The 14,793-nt window shown below is 42.0% G+C and overlaps 1 protein-coding gene across 1 annotated transcript; it reads left to right on the top strand.

Annotated features, from left to right (window-relative positions):
* The first annotated feature begins 87 nt into the window (after positions 1 to 87).
* On the top strand, positions 88 to 8,806 carry tut1 (terminal uridylyl transferase 1, U6 snRNA-specific). The gene is made up of 10 exons (XM_085465860.1): positions 88 to 308; positions 1,174 to 1,364; positions 1,464 to 1,670; positions 1,889 to 2,003; positions 2,115 to 2,242; positions 2,328 to 2,554; positions 2,648 to 2,757; positions 3,259 to 3,381; positions 7,189 to 7,281; positions 7,363 to 8,806. The coding sequence occupies exons 1-10, from the start codon at positions 233 to 235 to the stop codon at positions 8,493 to 8,495; spliced, it is 2,403 nt and encodes an 800-aa protein (XP_085321986.1). The 5' UTR covers positions 88 to 232; the 3' UTR covers positions 8,496 to 8,806.
* Positions 8,807 to 14,793: the final 5,987 nt, after the last annotated feature.

Below are 14,793 nucleotides of genomic sequence, written 5' to 3'. Positions count from 1 at the left end.
TAAACTTCCATAGACTATGCCTGCTACAGTGAGTGCTCTAGTTCAAAAGCTAAGAGGAACTGTATGATTAAAAACATGGGAGCAACCCGGACGGAGTTTGGTGACGGACTGAAAGCAAACGCGGAGTCGACGCTGGAGGGAGATTTGAGGCGCGTGGAAGGTTGTTGGCCTCAAACTTGGCTAGCGATTTTTGTGCTTCCTGCGTTTGTCGTTATAACTTATTCTTTACATCATGTCAGAGGACATTGACATAAAAACAACGCCGAGAGGGTTTCAGTGCACCCTGTGCAACGTCAATTTATCCAACTGTAAGTAACGGAAGCTAACTCAACCATATACGAGTCTGTTGAAGTGCTGTGAATGTAATAGTTTCTTTAATTTACAGATAACTAATAAAACTGCGGCTACAGTTTGAACGTTGCAGTCATTTCCGTCATAAGTTTAATGAGTGTTACCGCACTTTGCAAATTACACATACATTACTAAGTTATGTCTGCTTTATTTTCCGTAGCTTTAAAGTTTAACATTACTCAGAAAATTCGTAATTTTTTCTACAACACTGCAAAAGTCTTGATCCGAAGGATTATAGTTTCCTTCCAAGCAGCCAGACGTTCTTGCCATGTTGTAAAGTGTTGTTGCGCACTAGTTCTCCAGCCTCAAGGTTTTGTTTGTTTTGTTTTGTTTTTTTTGACATGGACTGTTTTTCACTCATTTACAGTCCAGTCGTTTTACCTGACCATATTCAGAGTAATCTTTTGGTTATTATGCCGGTTAACGCATACCTTTGGCTCATTCAAAAATAAAAAAATAAACCATCTTTAAATTGTATATTTGGGCATTTTGTTACTAGCAGCATGCTGCAAAAATATATATTTTGTTCACATTTCTTTAGTTGAGTCTATGAAAACTGCCAAAGATAACACAATTTAAAAGGCACAAAATAATAAACAAGATGATTCTTAAAAAGCTATTAACCAGCACAGTGTGTCCTTAAAAAATGTCAGGCTTAAAAAAACACCCACTTATCTGTAGCAGATGTTCAATGTCTCAAAGTTAAAAAAATAAAATAAAATAAAAATACAGCAAACACTTGGCACAGGACCTGAGAGATGCATCTGCCCCGTTCCAGAGCCCGTACCTGAACTTTATTGAAGCATTATTTTTGTCCTGCAGCGGCAAGTTTGGATCAGCATCTGAAAGGGAAGAAGCATCAGACACTGAGTGGCGTGCGCGCCACTAGAAAGACCCAGGAAGACCACAGCGTGTTCGTTGGTGGCATCAATCCTGAGATCTCCCAAACTGACTTAGCGGAGTATTTTCAGCAGTTTGGGTCAGTCGCAGATGTCATCATTGACAAAGACAAGGTCAGACAACTATACCCGATCCAGATGTGCACAGTCTTAAAGCAACCCCAAATTACTGCATTTCTATTAAAGCATGACTTTATCCCTTTGCGCTCACAGGGTGTGTATGCCATCGTGCAATTCAGCGAGACAGACAGCATCCAAGCAGCTCTGTCCTGTATTGAGCATAAGCTGAAAGGCCTGAAGCTGCGCGTCAAACCTCGGGAAAAGAAGAATTTCAAGTTGATTCCCAAGAAGAAGAACGATCCCGAGAACCTCCAACAAGTTCTTGACTGCCTTAAACCCGACTTGTGTCAGTTGGTGTCTGTAAGCATCCTCTTTTAAACTTTGCTAAAATGTGTGTGTCTTTAAAAAATGACAAATACACTTGTTTGGTGCTTGTGGAGCAATGAAACTCTCGACTCTGCTAATAGACAAGTTTAGTGTAATCGAAAATATGCAGCTTTGAGAATAGACTAGACGAGCTTATAACATATATGTTTGTTAACAAAGGGACTACGGTGTTGCCCTTTGTTCCCCTCTAGGTGAACGCCCAGATGCAGCATGTTGTTGAGCAATTTCAGCTGGGAGAAAATGAAAAGAATGCCCGAAGCTTGCTGGTTCAACTCATGCAGGAGATTTTTGTAGAGTTTTTCCCAGGTGATCTTTGTAAATACCCGTACACAGGTCTTGCATGCATATTGGTGAGGGGAAAAGAGCAGAAGGAAATGTTTTTCTAACTTTTGTGGCCATATGTTGGGTGGTTTGCAGACAGCCAGATTCTCCCATTTGGTTCATCTGTCAACACGTTTGGCATCCATTCATGTGACCTGGACCTGTTCTTAGACCTAGAACACACCAAGGTGTTCCAGGCTCATGCCAAGTCAACCACAGAACAGGTTCGATGCGCACATTTGGTCACATAATATCACACATGTAGCTCGATAAAGAAGACGCCTTTGGTGAGATTCCCTCTTTCTTCAGCCAGGGGAAGGCGTGTCAGACGATGGGCGGTCTGAGGACTCTATACTGTCTGATATCGACCTGTCCACAGCCGCTCCAGCTGAGGTTCTCGACCTCGTGGCGATGATCCTGAAACGCTGCGTCCCCAGCGTGCATAAAGTCCACGTGGTCAGCAGCGCTCGTCTCCCCGTTGTCAAATTCCATCACCGTGAGCTTAACCTGCAGGGGGACATCACCATTAATAACAGGTTGGTGAGCGAATGCAATATTGTGCAGCATCTGCTGTCTTCAGCTCTGTTTTTATTTTATCTGTGAGCGTAACAGCTGTTTTTCCTCACTAGACTAGCAGTAAGAAACACCCGCTTCCTCCAGCTGTGCTCAGGGATTGATGAAAGGCTGAGGCCTCTTGTGTACACGATCCGGTACTGGGCCAAGCAGAAGCAGCTTGCCGGTAAGACGCAGCAACTTAAAACAAGATCATTGAAACGGATGCCCGTGTTTCAGTTTCCTCTGTATTTTAGGTGGTTATTTCATTTTCTGGTCAACAGATGTCAGTAGAACTTCACTGCCTCTTAGATCACTGATGCGAGAAGAGTGATTTTACAATTTTATTACCTTGTTATGATGAAATAAGACGACACAAACAGCTTTTTTTCTTGTATTGCCAGTGTCGACTCATATTAAAATCTTAATGAATGTTGCTCACTGACACTACTAATTGCCTTTCTGGTGATTACCTTTACTCTTGAGCCATGGTTCTTCTATTCCAGTTGTCACAGCAGCACAACAGTTATTCGGGTTTATTAGTGAACTGTAATGATGTTATGGCTGCGTGAGTCACCGTCAGTCCGAGTGCGTAAACAAACGGGTGACAAAACCCCCCAAAAAAACTTGTGGCTGTGTTCTGATTCGTTTCTTCTTCTTAGTAATGCTGTCACATTGTGGTGTGTAGGTAATCCCAGTGGTGCCGGTCCCCTTCTGAACAACTACGCTCTCACGCTGCTGATCATCTTCTTCTTGCAAAACTGTGAGCCTGCTGTCCTCCCTACAGTGGATCAGCTCAAAGACTTGGCCTGTAAGTGCTGCATCGCTTCTACACTTCACACAAGGACATTTTTGTATACTTAACCAACTAAATACAGTACTGTGCAAAAGTTTTGAGCCACCCCTCATTTCTTTATATTTTGCTTCCAAGGAGCCAGACTTGCTAATCATTTTTAAAGTGGTTTTGAGCAATAGTTCTCTGGGCTTTCTTAAGGTCTTTCAAAGCTCTTCCTTGGGCATTGGCTGCTTTTTTAAATCCTCTTCAATCCAGTTGTTGTGCCTGACAAATATCAGAGGAATGTTTCTTTGTTTATTAAGTCACTTAGAACTGAGCTGTGAGTCATCCAAGGATGAAAAAGGCACCTAATTCAAAGCAAGAACCTGTGTTGTGTCTACACATAACAAGCAACTAAGCAATTTTTAAATTTAGGCACTTTGTTACTAGCAGCCTGTCACAAAAACACATAATCTGTTCTCTTTTTATTTAGTTGAATCTATGAAAAATGCCAAAGATAACACTGTTTAATAGGAACAAAAATGAACAGAATATTAATTTTAAAGCCTGGTTTATCTCTGCACAGTGTTTGCTTAGAAAATGAGCAGACTGGACAAGGGGGGGCAAAAGAAGAAGTGGAAGGCCTAAAAAACTATCTATAGCGGATGAACAGTATCTGAAGTCGTTAAGAAAAAAATCCAGCAAAGTTCTGACACAGGATGTGAGAGATGCACCTGACCAGTTAATCTGCCTACTGTTCACTGAAGCCTCATGAGAAATGGTCTCAGTAGAAGGGTGGCTGTCAAGAAGCCATTATTAAGAAGGAGGCACAGGGAGAAAGAACTGGGCTGAAAACCAGTGGCAATGGGTCTGATGGAGTGATGAATCCAAATGAAAAATTTTGGTTAATATCATCATTAATATGCACGGAGGTTGGTAGAGGTAGAACAGTGAGTATTTAGTGATCGTCAGAGGTGGCCAGTTAATTTACCCAAGGGTCCACATGAGGTGCTTTTGTGGGTGCACCAATAAGCTGAACTCAGTTCTGCTCAGTGTTAATTTTATGTGATTTTCTGGGAAATCACAAAGCTGGTCCTGACGGCTGCATACCTAGATTTGTACAGCTCAGTGAAAAAGGCTTTTTTGCAGCTTGGCTAACAAAGCTTTAGATATCTGTTCTGCTCATTCAAGTTCTTATATTTCTTTCTTCGAACTGTAGTAATTAAACAGCAATCTGCTTTCCCCAAGCTGAACACGCGGCTTTACCTCTGACTTAAGTAAAAAAAAACTACTTGTCTTTTTCTCAGTCTATTTTTGTTTTGTTTTTTGTAGCTAACAGACATTTTTTGGGACTAGCAAACACACCTCGTAAATGTTAGTTCCAATGTATATGTCCTTCAAGAAGCTTGGAGAACGATTCCTGAAGAATGCTTCAGGAAGAGAAAAAATATATTCTCGTGTATATATTTCCATTTTGATGTTCGGGGGGTTTTTGTCCTAGGGAGAGTCAAACTGTTCATGGCTCCTTCAGCGGCTCACGACCCCTTAAGATTTCTTTTTGTACCAAAACACAGGTTAAGAACATTGAGACAATCTTTGACAAAAATGAGAAATTTGACAAAGGAATAGATCAAGAGCTCAGAAACAAAATCCTTCTGATCTGGAAAGGATTATGCATGTCTTTGTTACACATAAACTGGACTACTGTAATGAACTATATGCTGAAGTTAATCAATCATCCCTTGCCTGTTTACTATTAGTCCAAAACGCTGCAGCTGCTGATTACTGAGTAGGACGAAAAAGCGAGGTCACGTTCCTCCAGCGGTGGCAGCTTTGGCTCTGGTGCATTACAGAGTCCAGTATAAAGTGGCACAGTTTGTTGTCTCGTGTTGGATACGCTCCCTGGAGATCTTTAAGGTTTGCTTCTCAATCACTCTGTGGTTTAAGTTTATTTCCAGAGAAGGCATCTCCAGCTGCCTCTCTCTTCCTGCTCCACCACAACCACCCACACATGCAGGGCCTTGGAGTAGGGGTATGTCACCAGGGTGCAGAGGAGGCTACCCCCCCCCCCCCCCCCCCTCTGTCCCCTTCTGGCTGCCTCTGCCTCAATTTTATCCCACAACTTAGACATTCACATTATTCACACTCTCATTACACATACATATAGGATCTTGGGGGTGGGCACGATACACGGAGTCCAAATTACCATCAGGGTGTACACCTCACCCCTGGCGTCGTTGCCCACCTCTCAATTTTAAATACACGTAGACATTGAGGGCTAGCAGGAGGGACTATGCGCTTACCTGCTGCTCTCTGGCAGGTAGCTCCATGCCCTCCTGGGTTTTAATTGCACCTTAGAACACACATGCATCAACACTACAATGAGCGGGTGGAGGGAGGTTTGGAGTCTTCTCCCACCCCCATTCTCTGCGGCCTGCTGGAGCGGGAGGGCTAGGTGGAGTTGGCCGTCCGACTGCGGTCTGGAGTGTGGGGCCTCCCTGCTGCTACGGAGTCGGGGTGGTCTGCCTCTCCCCACCGCAGGGAAAAGGGTAATACCACCTGGGTCTGGGTGCAGTTCCCCCCTCCAGGGGCAAGGGTACCTAGACCCGGTTTGTAGAGTACGCTTGGGGAGTGTGATCGTGTGTACAGCGTCTCTTTATGTCTGTCTCCACGTTGGTTGAGTGTGGAGTAAGTGCATATGAGAGCATGAGGGTGGGAATGGATGTTTGTATCTGTGTGTGCCTGTATGTCTGTGTCTATATGTCAGGTTGGGTATCACACGGGTGTTCACTGCTCGTAGACCCAAATTACACCTTTCTTGGCTGCTACTTCGAAGCACATCTGTCCTGCGTGCTGCACAACAACATTGAATATTTAGTATTTACTGCTGTTTACACTTAGCTAGATTAATGCGATGGTGTTGTGTTTAGTATGTTGCTTTGTTTTTTTTGTTTTTTTGTCTTTTTTTTGCTTGTTTTCTATTCTTCTCTCAACAGGTGATCCAGGAGATTTTTATTTTTTTTCTCCCCCCCTTTCTCACTGTCCCTCTCCCCTTCTGTTTTTCCTTTCCTTCCTCTTTCTTTCTCCCTTTCCTATCCCTCACTCATGTCTGTCCCGTCTGTAACATCTGAAAATAAAATATAATAAATAATAAAAACAAAGATCGACCAAATGGACCAATACGGCAATGCCACGATGATCCATTTGGCAAAGTAAATCCATTGGGTATCCTTGTTGGTCTTCAGACAACAATTCTGATGGCTAAAGAACCAAATGGGACAGGCGGAGAAAAAAAAAAAAAAAAGAAGTTGCAGTTGCACCAAAAATTATGGGATGACCTCCCAAATGACCTCAGACAAATATGTGGCTGTTTTTAAATCTAAAATAAAGACACAGCTTTTCTGTTATGCTTTTGGAAACTTTGCCGGACCTCTGTTTGGATGATTGATTACTGTTTGGTTTTTCATGTAAACCCTGTGAATGCGTGTCTGTTTATTCGAATTTATTTTAGTGTAAAGCACTTTGGTGTCAAATATGCTATATAAATAAATTTTTCTTCCTTAAACTACTGTTTAGTTTGAATTCCCTCAACTCTCATCACTTGCACTGAGGAACAAATCTGAGTGTATGAGCACCGAGAGTTACCTGACCCTACTTTTACAATTAACTGTTTAATTTAAAGAAAAACTTTAATAAAAAACAAAATACTTCTTAATATATTTTGTCTTGCAGACAGACTAAAATGACCGTTTCTATTAAAGGTAACTTAGATAATGTATACTGTGACTTTAGCTTATGTATTAACTGTTTAACCTGTGTTAATAATTATTAACTTGATTGCAGGTGAGGAGGAAGAGTGTGTGATTGAAGGCTGGAACTGCACCTTCCCCAGTCAGCCAATTGCTGTTCCCCCCAGCAAGAACACTCAGCAGCTCTGTAAGTTAAAGTTAAAATGTAAAGAAAGAAATGTGTTAGTCAGAGATTTGCTCGCTCTAAACAAATCGTTTCTCTGTCCAGGTACCCTGCTGGCTGCCTTCTTCTCCTTTTATGCCAAGTTTGATTTTGCAAGTAGTGTTATATCTGTTAGGGAGGGCCGTTCATTTCCAATCACAGATTTCCTCAGTCAGAATAAAGAGGACGATGCTTTGCAAGAGGACCAGTCCACCAAGGCCCATCAGCAACGTCCCAAACTTGGCCCCCTAAACCTCTTAGACCCCTTTGAGCTTTCCCACAATGTAGCAGGAAACCTGAATGAACGGTGTCAGCGCAGCTTTCAGAGGGAGTGCCAAGAGGCTGAGAAGTACTGCCGCAGCCTGCAGTATCAGCGAAAATCTACTAAGGGGAAACCGTGGGGCCTGGTGCGCTTATTTAGCCCACATGGGGAAGCGACACCGTGCAAAACAGAGCAGCTGACCATCAGTATCCCGTTCAAGTCGGCCTCGCTCCCAGAACGACTGCGCGACGAACTGCACGCAGCGGGAGACGGTTTCCGGCTGCTGTGGTTTCAGAGAGTTTGCTCTGCTGTGGAGGAAGTACTGAAAAACATTCTCAAGTGTCACCTCGCTCCCTCTAAAGATGCTGTATTTGGCGAGGACTCGTCCATTTCTGCTGAGGAAATGGAAACTACACAAGCTTCTGTCACATCGTCACTCAGTGACAGCTTTGACGGTGCTGAAGCCCAAATCGAAGCCAGCCCTCTGGGTACAGTTGTTATCGGTGGCAAGAGGCCGCTGTCTTCTGGCAGTGATGCTTCGGTGTCGCCGCAAGGCAAAAAGCCAAGAATGGCGAGACGAGGGAAGCCTGAGCTCCTGGCATGGATGTGCATGCAAAAACACGTAGTGTGGGCGGGCAGGAGGAAAGTGAAACGGGAGCTGATCAAAGATGCTGACTCGAGGCCAGAGGGCAGCTGTGTGGAGCTGGAGTCCCAGGTTACGGCTTTCATAATTGAAAAAGAGCCAGAGCTCAAGGAACCCCTGGAGTTTAATGTTCAGCCCCAGATGCTGGGAGGAACAGAAAGCACAAGGGCAGTGCTCAAGTTAGAGCCGAGCAGCGACAAGACAGGAGTGTTTCAAGACTTCTTTCATTTCCTGGAAGCTTTCTTACCCAAGATGGTAGAGACATTGTTAGAAAAAGAAGAGGCTAGTGCTTAAAAGGCAATATGTTTCCCTAAATGAAAGATTTTTTTTGTATTAGTTATGAAAAAAAGATGCAGTAAATGCTGTGTAAATGAATCATTAAAAAAAGGGACAAACAGCTGTCTATTATATGTTTTTAATGGTTTTCATTCATACTGTACGTTTGTACTTCTGAGTTCTTGAATATTTCACATTTGAGGTTCTGATTGGCCCATTTTTAAGTTTAACGTGACTTAGTTTTACTGTCTTATTTTTAAAGTCATTCTGTTTGGTTTAACAGCTCCACATCTTGTTTTCAGCTGAATAAAGTCCTTTTGTAAAAACTCTTCCTCTCAACACTTTCTTTTACATAAAGAGTTGTAAAGTGTAACAAATTTGCAAAAATAGAGTTGTTTGTTTCACGGTTTTCTAGAAAGAAGCCGTTGGGCGAAGCTTTCTTTTTTTCTGTTTCCCTCGTCGGCTCTGTGCTCATATGACTTAGACAGATGAGAGTAATTATTCAGGCAGGCAGTCTTCTTTATTACAGCAGGACAAGGTGGAGCTGAGGGATGCACAGAGCTCCCATGTGCTGATTAACATCATTCATCTCACTTTTATAGGGAAATACAGATGGTCTGCTTGTGAGATAGGCCTATGGAGATAGCTGTGATGATAAAGAGTGTTGAGATGAGATAGTACATGTTAATCTGACGCTGGTTCACATTAATGACAGGATGTTTATTGTTGCCACATTATTACAGAGGAAACTGTAACGTATGACCCAGCCGGTTAGGATATTTGTGATCCCTCACGATTCACAGTGTATTTTGGGTCTGACTGCTATTTAAAAAAAGGAAACTTGTGGTAATGTGCAGTTTTGGTTTGATTTTTGGCCCATATTTCACAATCCTCCCCTCCTTCCTTTACATTTTGTAAGCAAAATAATGGAAATTGACTTATTAAAATGTGCAAACATCTGTGTTTCTGAGTAAATAAAGAAAAAACAGTAATTCTAATGAGGTCAAAAGTTAACATTTGGTGTTACCACCTTTATTCTTCAATGCATCCTGAACACTCTTACTTCTTGTCATATTTTTTAAAAATCGTCTTCAGGATTAGTTCTCCAGATGTCTTGAAGGACTTTCAAAGCTCTTCTTTGGATGTTGGCTGCCTTTTGTTCTCACTGCTTCAGTAATGTTAAGGCTCAGGCAGGTTCTGTGACAGGTCTTTGCTGATGTTTTTCTAATTCCAAAGGATATGACTTTCACATACTCGTCATCTGTTGCAGTTAGTTTTTATATATATCAACTTTCATGTTAACAGCTCTTTTGGAATCACCTTGCTGGAACAAAAATACTATTTCATGTCAGGTAAACTATCTTTGGGATTTGTCATAGATTTGACTAAAGACGTGTGTTTTTATGACAGGCTGGTAGGAATAAAGTGCCTACAAATACGAGTTAAAATTGGTTATTTGCTAAGTTGTCTGTTATGTGTAATCACAGCATCGGTTCTTGCCTTTTTTCTGCTTGAATCATCAGTGTTGCTAAGTGGCCTAACAACAAACAAACAAATATTCCTCTGAAAATGGTCAGGGGCAAGGACTGGACTGAAAAAGAGCTCGAGAATACCTGGAGTCCTTTGGTGAGATGGTGAACCAACAACTGGAAGGGCTGCCATTAAATTCAGCACACAAATGCATGACCAGAGCTTTAATTGCCATTAAACATAAACTGCGCCATCATCAGGGCGCAATTTATGTTTTTACAATATTTATGACTGCCGCCAGTACTCGTAAGAGCTATGAGTGGAAAAAGTGAGTCTTAGCCTGGTGTGCCGTGTATCCTTTAAAACAAAATAAACATGGGGTCCTCGGGCTGTACAAACTGTACAACCCGAGGACTAAACAAGCTGAAGACCTAACCCTAACCCGGTTAATCTGGAGATGGATCTTTGCAAAGACTCCATCTCCAGATTAACCGGACATGAAAGTCTTGTTATTAAGAAAGACAAAGTAATATAGCAAAAACCGGACATAGGAAATGTGAAACACACCCAGCACATCAATTGATCCCTTTATTGTTCACTTTAGGCTCATAAAACTACAATAAACGGTAAAACTTACCAAATATGCATCTGCACAGCGCTGTATCTTTAAATGACCTTGGTTTGTCCTTGGTTTTTTCCCCTGCTCAGTTGAGTACCGAGGCCAGCTCGTTTGTAATGGCATAAGCCATTACACGGCGGACTCGCACCTCCAGTGTGGTCCCTCCAACCAATCAAGGCAAAGCGTCTCACCTATAGACACATTTTAAGAGATGGAATTAGCGTGTCTCATGTCTTAAATGTGTATGCAAGTGCTTGTGTGTATAATCAAAATGCCGTCGTTATGTATTTAAATCACATCTGACAGCTATTACACTTTATAGTTACAAAGTGTACATAACCTTTATATACTTATTGCCTTATTTGCCTCTTGTGATTGAAGAGCTGCCTCTGCATTGTTTAGCTCCTCAATGTTGTGCAAGGGCAAATCCAGAGGTGGCCACCTCTTTGCCTCGCTATGCCTTTGTGACAGCCAGCGAGAGGAATTTTCCATCCATTTGTCCCGTCATCATCAAGGAGACGCCGTTTGAAGTCCTTAGGGAAATTTCCTTAAATTTGACACAAATGGTCACATGGGACTCAAGCATGATTCGATTTTATGATCAGTGGTCACAAAATCAACTGTGATGATTGACATAATTCCAGAATTCATACCCAGTACTTTAAAAACAACAACAACAAAAAAAAACCCAAAATACCCTACCCTTTATTCCCAAAGTCAGACGTAGGCTCCAAACCCTCTGATGCTGTAGTCGGTAAGTGGTTAAGAAAATAGATGGATGTCTTTGTAGATTTATTTTCAAGTTTCTTTGTGTCTTTGTTTTTTTGTTTTTTAAGCTGAAACAATTACTGTTGTTGTCTGTGGTTTATTCTTGATGGCGCTATCTTTCACCGGCTCTCCAGGCTACTCCAATATCACCGCTTGTTTTCAAAGGCTCTGCTGGTAAACAAAGACTCACACACACACGTGCACGCACACACACTTTAAAGCCTGAGATTTAAAGTGATTGATTGCAAAACTGCCAGGGTATTTGCTGCTGGTCAGAGTCAAGAAAAAAAACATTACTAGTTGTGGCCACACTCATACAAGCCATTTGCCTCAAGTTTCCATTCACCGAGGAAGGCAATCTGTTGTAAAAACCTTTCCTTCAAATTGGCAACGCAACAAGCGAGGACTGACGCAGCTCAAAAGTTTATATAATATATTTCTTTTTGTTACATTACACGTCTGTAAAGATACTGCCAATGCACAAAAGTGCACGAGATTGCGTGCATTGTGTTCCTTGCAAAAGTGAGGTTTTCATAGTGACTCACTGTATACATGACACACTCCATATGTGCACCTTTTGGGTCATACAAATCCTATTTAAGATATATTATCCACATTATTAACTGATTCACATAGGCATACATGTTAGCTGTTACTTTGGGAATGGAGCCCAAAGTCAATAAATCCAATTTCCTTATTTGCATTTGCATTGGAGTCACATTTGAGCACCACGGCAACTAGTTATCATCATGTCATTGACACAGAACGCCAACTCTGTAACAGAATAGCTCAAAGTGTCCTGCAGCAGCTGATTTAGCACCAGGAATGCTTAATTGAAAGCCAAACTGGACAAACTCACTTACAGGCATCACATTTCGGCTTTTCTACACTATTTATATCAAACGTGATTGTTAGTTTTTGTTTTTATCAGGTCCAACTAATTCCAGCAGGAGAAATTAAAAATTCATCCCAGACAAGTACCTGGATCTCAGGAGGTTAAGGGTTAAAGAATAATAAGAACAGTAGCAGGGATTTGATGAAGGATGTGGGATGGGTGGTTCTCCCACTGTAGATTAAAAGCTTACTTGGAGACTATCATCACCATATTGAATTAAACGAAGTCAGTGCAGTTGTTGAGATACATTATTATGAAAGAGTCCAGAGATCTTGTTAGGAACCATCTCAAATCAAGAATACGGGATGGATATAGAGATATTTTCATTACTGGCAACCATGAATTTCGGGGCACTGAATAGTTTTCTTGACTTCCCATCTGAGCTACACCATCCTCTTTATCAGTGAGATTTGGAGGTCTGGAAATGTTATCTTTGGCTACTTTACAACATTTATTAAGAGCACAACTCACCAAATAAATGTTAAAACTGCACATTTTAATTTTTTTTATCACTCCTAGCTAAAGTCTGTCTTTAACCCTGTCTAAGAATCCAGTCACCTGTAGAGTAACTCATCGTGTCACCCCTCCCACTACCTCAAGGAAGTCCTGGCCTACGCTTACTGATAATTGGCTGACATGAGTGGGTCACCAGTAATGCAGCTCACCTGGGCCTTCCAGGCTTTAAAAGCTGGCCCAGATGAACTGCTCAGTCTCTTCCTCTCCACCTGGCATCCACCTGCTTGGATGTTTGTGTCTTGGTTAGTTTATGTTCAAAAAATGGTCCTTCATTCAAGTAAACCTACTCTGAGCCACTTTGCGACGCCCTTATATAATTTGACTCGTATTATGCACGCCTTATTTCGCGCTTAAGCAAGTCATACATTAACTGAAATGTCTGCACTCTTGTCCGGCCATTTAACCGAGACTTTGCATTAGAATTTCTTATAATGGGAAATGGAACTTGAGAAAAATAGCTGAGGCGAATATGATGATCAGTGAGAGGGGATATTCTTAATACAGTCATCTCAGGCAGGCAGCTCTGGCAGTAGCAGGAAATGAGCACGGGTCCCCTTTAAGAAACAGCTCAATAACAGTAATCATGGTAACAGTTTGCATTAATTAAAGGCCTTTTAAGGCATCCAAGGAGCACATGTAACCTTTGTGAATTAAAAATGGACACACAACACGTGCATTCATAGACAACAATGAGTCTCTTTGTTGCTTGATTAGTTATTGATGACCAACTAGTTCCATGAAACTCATTTGGTGTAATTACTAAAAGAATTGACTTTGGTAGGTGTGCACCGTGCCTGTTAGGCTCCAGGGCGCATTCTTCATTTAGATTCTCCCATGTTTTGAGTAATTGCCAAGTCCATCGTGAAGATATCCCAAATCAATCCCCCACAGATTCAAAATCCCCACAGCTTACAGGAAATATCAAATATCTCCATGAGCTGCTTTGCAATCACATCTAGTATGATCTCCTTTTTTCTTACACCTCACATTATAGAGCGTGACAGATTTTCAGGGGACAGGTTGGGCACCTAAATAACACAATGGCTTCCTTAATTTGTAATATATTTGAGGACATTCACCGAATTAAATCATCAGCCCCACTTGAGCTGTCTAACCTGTGTGTCATCGCCCATCTGACTGCCGCTGCCAGCTCGTTCATACACGTATCCGTTGGCGGGATATTGATGTAATGCGTCAGCTCTGCTTCCCAAAACAGACAAATGGTCACGATGAATGCTGCAGCTGGCGGAGAAAGCCCCTGGAGGGGAGAAAGGAAATAATACGAGGTATCACTGGTTTGGAAACCAAATGAGAAAATGTGAAGCCCTGACTTGTGCACCTGTTATTTGACCCTGCTGTGGCGAAGAAGCTCATTTTATGTGTGTGTGCACATGTGTCATCGACAGACAGACAGTAAGTATGTACCGTGAAAGAGAAATGTGTGCTATGTTTGGCCTCCCATCTACAGCGCCCCTCATAGACCCCTTTCGAGCCACTTATGTGCTCTTGAATTATTGCCCTTTGCTGGTGGGCAGCCCCGTTTTGTCTCCCGAGGTGTGCAAACAGACCTGGCTGTCTGAAAAGCACTCTGCTCATATTAGCTGCTACCCCGTTCGGGAGATAAGGCAAAATAAAAAGGGCCTAATCATTTCCCCCTTACTGTCTGCAAAGGCAGGAAGGAGTCAGACATTCTCCAGGCAGATTGCTCTTACACCACAATGGACTCCCTGCATGTATGTGTGTGTGTGTGTTCTTATTTGGACTGGGAACTAGCTTGTGTAATGCAAATGGAAATGGAGGTGGGTTTACTATCTAAAGTAAAGACAGACTTACAGGAGAAAAGCTTTTAGGGCTACGTTTGGAGAATGCAGGTAAATGCCTACAGTAAGTAGATTTGCTTAAGTTTTGCTAAGCTAAAGAAGTCTTTCATTTTAAATGTAATACCTAATGCTGTAACACACATCAGCGGCACCAATATCACTAAAGAAAAGTTGGTAAAACTGAACAAGACAAGAGAGAAAAAGTTTTTTGAAATCAGTGGCACCCCT

Source organism: Copadichromis virginalis, linkage group LG8, assembly GCF_057382275.1.
Source record: "Copadichromis virginalis isolate Kocher_CV1m ecotype Utaka linkage group LG8, C_Virginalis_male_GT1.1, whole genome shotgun sequence".
Classification (NCBI taxonomy): domain Eukaryota; kingdom Metazoa; phylum Chordata; class Actinopteri; order Cichliformes; family Cichlidae; genus Copadichromis; species Copadichromis virginalis.
Note: the sequence above shows the minus strand (reverse complement) of the source record. Positions and strands in the feature narration are given on the sequence as shown.